This window comes from Branchiostoma belcheri, unplaced genomic scaffold, assembly GCF_001625305.1.
Source record: "Branchiostoma belcheri isolate BF01 breed outbred unplaced genomic scaffold, Haploidv18h27 scaffold315, whole genome shotgun sequence".
NCBI lineage: Eukaryota > Metazoa > Chordata > Leptocardii > Amphioxiformes > Branchiostomatidae > Branchiostoma > Branchiostoma belcheri.
In genome coordinates, this window is record NW_017803927.1 from 30,098 (window position 1) to 38,129 (window position 8,032).

The 8,032-nt window shown below is 40.3% G+C and overlaps 1 protein-coding gene across 1 annotated transcript in view; it reads right to left on the minus strand.

The window, feature by feature from the left end:
* The window catches only part of LOC109474753 (protein phosphatase 1 regulatory subunit 12B-like), a 14,334-nt gene that overhangs the window by 4,404 nt on the left and 1,898 nt on the right, over positions 1–8,032 (minus strand). Inside the window, exons 4-8 of the mRNA XM_019775114.1 lie at positions 7,866–7,961; positions 5,970–6,029; positions 5,328–5,468; positions 4,618–4,747; positions 3,757–3,932 (exon numbers count right to left, since the gene is read on the minus strand). Coding sequence (XP_019630673.1) covers positions 3,757–3,932; positions 4,618–4,747; positions 5,328–5,468; positions 5,970–6,029; positions 7,866–7,961 — 603 coding nt within the window. The remainder of the gene's footprint in view (positions 1–3,756; positions 3,933–4,617; positions 4,748–5,327; positions 5,469–5,969; positions 6,030–7,865; positions 7,962–8,032) is intronic.

An 8,032-nucleotide genomic window follows, 5' to 3' on the forward strand; every position in this document is an offset into this window, starting at 1 on the left:
TTTTCGCACATGAGGTCTACCAGATCACAGGTCAGACTCTGTAGATACGACAGCGGGTGAATGTGCTGATATTTCTATGTCCAAAAAAGTCCATTGCGTCGTTACGTTCATGCCACGTTCTGCGCGTTTAATCATTTTATTGATTAGATTTGAAAATTTAGGACAGTTTGAAGGATGCCATTTCCATCAATAGTTTTAATCTCATCACTACATATTAACCCTAAACAGTACACCTGGGGTCCGCGCGGACCCCAGCACTATATATTCTGTAATATCTTTTTTGTTTCTAAAGATTTTTTTCTGAAATTTTAGGTAATTGTCACCCACAAAGTTGTCTGTTAATACAGTGCAGAAAACTCCGTTTCTACCATTTATAAAAAAATTATATCTGATTTTCTTTTGGGGTCCGCGCGGACCCCAGCCGGCTTTCGATCATAATGGTTACACTGGCGTTCTTATACATTACCTTATTTCCGTTTTTATATGTTTTTATGCACTCATCGTATGTCTACCAAGTTTTCAGAGAATGGTGTAGTAATAGAATCAAATTTTAATAACTTTGGTGTAATTATGACGTCATATGACGTCAGAGCTAATAATATAGTCCGCCATATTGGATTTTGACCAATGACGTCATCAAATTAGCATATTCTATGCATATTAAATGATTTAACTTATATTTAATTATGTAAGATGTTATTGATGTTGGAAAAGAAGTGTAATTTAATATAAAACTTAGAAAATTTTTATGTTTAAATCAAAATTACTTCTATGTTTAAAAAAAACTGCCTGCTAGAAACCCGTTGCCATGGCAACACAAAAAAACATCAATTTACTAGTATTAAACTAATATGAACTTTTTTCCAGAGACATTTTAGGAAAGGTCTCCAAATTTGATACTTCTAGCGCAAGCCGTTTAGCCGCTATCTGAGATCAAAGTTGGGCCTCAAAAGCCCCTTCAGTCTGAAATGGGTTTAAAAATCGGGTATTTCTTCTTGTCTTCTTTTCTTCACCAGAAAATAGAAAAAGTTCAAAATGTATGATTTTTGTATGAAAGGTGGACACAGAGGTTCCCACATCAGTTTGCAAAACAATTGAGCTAGTAGCATGTTGATAATTTCTAAAAATTAGCAAAAAACTGTTCTGGGGTCCGCGCGGACCCCAGGTGTACAGATTAATCAGTCCGAGAAGGTGTACTGTTGAGGGTTAATACTAGTAAGTTGATGTTTTTTTTGTTGCCATGGCAACGGGTTTCTAGCAGGCAGTTTTTTTAAAATAGAAATAATTCTGGTTAAAACATAAAAATTTTCTGAGTTTTATATGAAATTACACTTCGTTTCCAACATTTATAACATCTTACATAATTAAATATAAGTTAAATCATTAAATATGCATAGAATATGCTAATTTGATGACGTCATTGGTCAAAATCCAATATGGCGGACTATATTATTAGCTCTGACGTCATATGACGTCATAATTACACCAAAGTTATTAAAATTTAATTCTATTACTACACCATTCTCTGAAAACTTGGTAGACATACGATGAGTGCATAAAAACATATAAAAACGGAAATAAGGTAATGTATAAGAACACCAGTGTATCCATTATGATCGAAAGCCGGCTGGGGTCCGCGCGGACCCCAAAAGAAAATCAGATATAATTTTTTTTATAAATGGTAGAAACGGAGTTTTCTGCACTGTATTGAGAGAAAACTTTGTGAGTGACAATTACCTAAAATTTCAGAAAAAAATCTTTAGAAACAAAAAAGATATTACAGCGTGGACCCCAGGTGTACTGTTTAGGGTTAAACAATCCTTTTTTTTGTTCATCAAAACATAAAGACATAACAAGGACAGTGTGACGCTGCACTCAAGTTAACAACTTATATTAACAGCACCACACAACAAAATAGGTACAATTAACATTTAAATATGCAAAGTTGACATGTGCGCCATAGTCCCACCACCCCAAGACATTAAAATATTAAATTAAATGCTAACAAAGCTATTTGAAAGATAAGATTACATGGTAACCTCCTATATCTCATTGGCGGAAAAACATCCGCCAATCAGAGCTAGGAGGAGAATTTAGGCCCATTAACACTTACGTAGTATTTGGACTTCTATATCTAATTGACTGTTAGAAACAGTCAAGCAGAGCTAGAAGCGCTTGGTATCTCCAATGTAAATCTGAGTGAGTTGCATCGTTTTAAAGTTGTACATAGAGGGTAACATTGAGGAGCCTCTAAGAATAAAGTGAAGTTTAGCATTATCTGACATATTATTAAGGTTGACAAGATGACCAAGTAAATCTGCAAAGATTGCCAAAAAGTTCCGATCTCTCATTATTGTATAATGGACAATGTAGCATGAAGTGCATGACAGATTCGCAAACGACACCTGCATCTACAAGAGGCACTGGTAGAGAGTCCTCGGGTAAAGAAACTGTGATTGAGAGCACAGGTGCCGATGCGGAGCCGAACAAGAAGGGCGCAGGTGTAACGCGGGCCACAATTGTAATGTGGGGGACAAAGGGGACGTACTAATCTAATAAGGTGTTTCCGGAACAAGGAGTATCGTAAAGAACGAACTTCCAGGTCCAGTTCATTCCAATGACTTAAACAATAGGGTATAAAAGATCTACTAAACCTATTAGTAAATTGTAACGAAAGTCGAAAGTCGTTACTATTTCTTAAATTGTACAGAGTGGTTTGAGAAATTTCAGGGGGGATTAAGTCAAAAAGATATGTCCGTGTTAGGCCATTGACTATTTTATGAAATAAAAATAAGCGGTGAAAATGCCGTCTGCTAGAAAGAGACTCCCAACCCAGTTCTTGACAAACAGATAAGTAAGAAGAGCCTTTAACTGCTCCTGAGACGATAAGAGAACATTCATATTGGATTCTTTCAACAAGAGCGGAGTCTTCAGCAGTACAGCCATGCCAGATCACATCTGCATACTCAAAACAGGGACGGACAAATGATTTATAAATGGTTTTTAAAACATTGCGAGGTAATTTAAACTTTAAACCACGAAGTACAGTGACCTGTTTGGATATTTTGGCTAACATCTGAATAATATGGTTGTGCCAAGACATATTGGTGGTCAATATAACTCCAATATGTTTATGGTATGGGACACAATTAATTTTAGACGACCCAAGATAAAGAGGAGGGTGGGTGATAGGGGATCTTTTAGTAGAAAATGACATCTCTTCAGTTTTAGATGGATTTAGTTCCATAGCCATTTTTTGGACCAAGACAGAATTTTACTCAAATCAGAGTTAAGCCTATATGCAGATGCGGTCGGGTTATCAACTACGTCAAGTAGGGAGCTATCATCTGCAAATAAAAAGGGTAAAGAATTTAAGTTATTTACAATGAAATGTATATATATGATAAACAGTAATGGTCCTAACACAGAGCCTTGGGGAACACCTGCGCCGATCTTGGACCAGGGAGAAGTCTGTCCATCTATGACAACTCTCTGGGACCGGTCACATAGATAACTGTGAATCCAGTTTAGTAAGGGACCGTCAACTCCATTTTGCTGCAGTTTAAAAATTAAACCGGAATGCCATACCTTGTCAAAGGCCCGCGAAAAATCAAGGAACACAGAACGTACTTCTTTCCCTTCCTCAAAAGCCTTAAGGATGGTGTGACAAATGTAAACTAACTGACACACAGTTGAATCCCCAAGGATCAACAATCCGTCAAGGGTCCAGGAACATGTTCGTATTCTTACACCCACCAGTTTTTCGAGCTGTTTCAGCTTTTTCGCCACTTCTGAGGAAGTTTTGACTTTCGTCTCTTTGCCCCTTCTCCTCTCTGCTGCTTTGTTGTAACCCTCCTTTTCCTCGTCAGTCAGGTTCTTCCAGCTCTCACCGATTTCCTTATTGGCACCGGCAAGGGAGAATCCTCGGTTGGCTGAAGCAACATGCAAGACGACAAAGTGTTAGATACCGTTTACGTACAATACTCTTTAGTTCAGTGGATGTTCATAAAGTTGATATTTCGAATACTTTTCGCAAGGGATGATAACGCCGTATCTAAAATGACTGTACCTACAGTATGCTATGGTAAGACAGTCACAAAATATGCAGTAAGTGAAATACGTGAAATACGTATTTCACTTACTGCATATTTTGTGACCTCTTCCTCTCCATCGTGTCTGGTGAACTTGGCATGATTATCTGAACCTCGTTGATATAAATATTTGATACATGAAGCATTATGATGTTTACCTTCGCAGGAGAAAAACATATTGTTTTTGCTCTGTTTCGTCTTTTTCTTCTCCAGATACATAAGGTCAATGACATGACACAGAAGTCTGTCACCATGGTAACTAGTGCTGTAGCAGACACCATGTTTGTAGCGGTTACATTTTGTAGCGGGATTAGAGAGGCTGGTCATTATATATACATGTGCATTATATGTATAGAGAGAGAGACCATGTGAAGGTAAACCTTATCTATTTGCATTTACAAATGTTACCTTTCTATTTACTACAACTAAAGCATTCGAAAGGATAATAAAATGATCGACTGAATCTTGCTATAATTGTCATAGTTAAACATTTTCGTAAACAATTATAACTGCCGTTTCAACTCACCCCTTTTCCTTGGCAGCTGTTCCCTGTAGTACTCGTGATATCCCGTGATCCTCCTCTTCCTCTCCATCGTGTCTGGCGGCGGTCTCCTCTTACTGCCGCCTTGACTCTTACGGTAGTTACCGATGAAGTTCTGAAAGGACAATTTGATTCATTCAAAGTTGATTCATCTATTGCCTTGTACGTAGGTCAATTTTGTTGTACCCACGTATCTGTCTGCATGTCTACATGTAGATGACTACCTTACAAAAGTCGCTGCATTTTTTGTTGTCTATAAATTTCTCTATGAAACACGGTATACTTGTCAAAGTTTAAGTCCAGGTATGGCGGAACAGGCACTATCACACCACTGAAAATCATATTTGACATGTTTGACCAGACCTGGTGATAACTCGATACAACCAAATCAGAGGATGCCTCTCCTTGTTTCGCCACTGGAACCTACCCACCAAAGACACAGTTAGACCTGTTCTGGGACTAAGGATAGACGGTTTGTAAGGGGGGAGGGTGCTACAGACAAAGGGGTTGGACTAAATGTAAGATATCCTGTTTGATATTGCCACCGATAGTAGATGGGGATTGGGGAAGAGCAGTTATGGAAATGTACAACAATTTTATTAACCACCCATAATTAATATCGACTATATAGTAGTCGACCTTAGAGAGCTATCTTGTCAATAGGGATGTAAGACGTGTAATATATTTGGTGATACCATGACTTGTTCAACTGTTTTCCCGCTCTCCTTAGCTGCTTCTTGTATCAATGGGTGATCCTTCTTCGCCTCGGTCATTCCGCTTTCCTCATAGAACCGGACGAGTACAGGATCGTATTCCTTCTTACGTGAGGGGACACCCTGTAACGCAAACAAGTGAAAGTTTGTTTGGTATGAAGGCGGTTCTACAAAGATTCTTTCTGACACACTTCTGGTCATTGAAGTAGGCTGAAATTGGACATGTATATTATACATGTACATGTCTCTATAGATAGATCACATGCCTTCCAACTGCCCTTGTAGCTAAATGTTTGAACGCAATTCTGATTATAGTCATAATGCATATCTATTCAGCCTGCCAAGCAGAATACAACAATTCAAATACTGCCATGCGTACCAGGGTAACTAAAAAAACAAACTTTAAATCATCTTTAGCTTGTAGTTTAATATTAGAAGGGGTTGTTTGTGAACCGAACTGTTTGACAAGAAATTTACAGTCATCTCAATTATACACTTTAGATATAATGCTTTATAATTTTGCATCACGTAAGTTTTGAAGTGACTCACATTATTGTGTTGTCGGAGAAGCTTCAGTATTTCCTTTCTACCACGGGAAATTCGGTCTTCCTCATCTTTGTTTACCGGATAAGCGTTACTGGTGTCCTCATCATCTGCAGCGATGTCCTCCGCCGTTTGACCAACCTGGGAATAAACATGCTGTCAATTATCCCTATTCAGACCGGGCTTTTTTGGGCAAGCTTTGTTATGTCCCAAACCGTGCCTTGTCCCAAACCATGCCTGGGCCACATTCTGGGACACGCGGGGACTGTCCCGAACCGTGCCTGATCGGGCACAGTTCTGGACACACAAGGGCCTTGTCAAATTCCGTGCTTTGGGGGTGGAGCTTATTGTTTTGAGGGAGGAGCCTTCAAGTGGTGTTGTTTTACTGTTTTAGGTCGCCATCTTTGTTTTTCGTCGGGGCAAGAATAACAAATAATCGGTGTATTTCCTGCTCTGTAAAGTACATTTTTACATTTCACGCTGGTCTACGACTTACTTGTAGTGTCCAAACAGAGTGTCTTGTATCATTCTGCAACACAGTGTGAACACAGTTCTTGATACAACACAGCACGTAGTATACCCAAGAAAGCAGACTGACTCAAGATCAGTCCTGGAATCGGAAACAACACTTGCTTATCCACCAACCCCACGCACGGATCTGGATAGTCCTGACGCGTATCCACGACAGACTAGAGCAAATCAACTTGTAGAAAAACAAAGTGTTTGTTTAGAACCGTGCCTCAGGTCGAGCACAGTTCTGGACACGCGATGGCCTTGTCCCAAACCATGCCCGGGCACGTTCTGGGACGCTCGGCGCGTGTCCCGAACCGTGCCTGGGGACTGAGCACAGTTCGGGACACGCGGATGCCTTGTCCCAAACCGTGCTTGGGCATGGTTTGGGACACTCAGCGCGTGTCCCAAACCGTGCCTGGGGAAAATCTACATTCTGGGACACGCGGGGGACTATCCAGAGCCGTGCCTGACCGCACACATGTACAGTACGTTCTGGACACGTATTATTTGAGCTTGTCCCATTCCGTGCTAGGGGACTGAACACAGTTCTCATAACATGTGCCCCAAGCGAGTCTCTTTCTTGTATTAACTAGTCTCTGTATATTATTATCTAAGTTCATGTCGACCAAACATAAGACTAAGTTGTGAGAAAACTTTGTTTTTAAAGCACATGCTGTACACAGACTCGCAAAATCTCACGTAATCTAGCCATATAAGAAATCGTGGGCGTGAAAAATTATGCTAGGTTCCCGCCAATCACTATGATTGACAGCGCTTCCGGGCACGGTAATTGGGACAGTCAGGCCTTGTCCCGTTCTGTGCCCGCTCAGGCACGGAATGGGACGGGCACGGTTTGGGACACAACAAGCTTATCATGATCAGACGGGGGGGAGGGGCTTTTCGGGCCCGCCCCCTGTAACTCAACAGCCACTTATCGTATGGCCACCGAATTTTCAGAGGATGATTAAGTAATGAAATAAATTCATAAAATGACATTTGTGTAATTAAGAGGTCATTATGACGTCATTTACATGGTTTTCTGGGGTAAAACCGTCAATTTTTTCCATTAAGCTCAGAGGAATAGAACCAAACTTAAAAAAAAAACTATGATAAAATATCTGCTAACGTAAAAAAAAAACAGTATATTTTTGAAAGAGTCACCAATTTAACGGTTCTAGCGCCAGCCCTTCAATCGCTATTAGCAGAGATAAAAGGGGGCGCAGGGCTCAACCCCCTCCCCGGCCCGGTCTGAATAGGGTTATAGGCTCATCAGAACACATCGTGATTTGTGTGTTTATTCCAACAACAGCTTCTCCTTGCCTTGGACAGTAATGTATGTATTTAAGTGGATCATCATTATTAAAAGTCTTACTTTTGATTTTTCTCCCAAACAAAGTAAAGCCAATATTGTATTCCTGGATTGGTGGTCAGTTATTTACCAGAGAAGCCGAAGAACCGACTGACCTTGTTCCTGAGACCGGCATCAGCCCCGTGCTGCAGCAGTATTTCCGCACACTTGGGGCGGCCCCGTGTAGCTGCGTCATGGAGGGGTGTGTTTTCCTGTTGGGGCATTGACAGTGCAATTTTTCGTCCTTAGCATGATCAAATAGGAACCCCTTTATAAATGAATG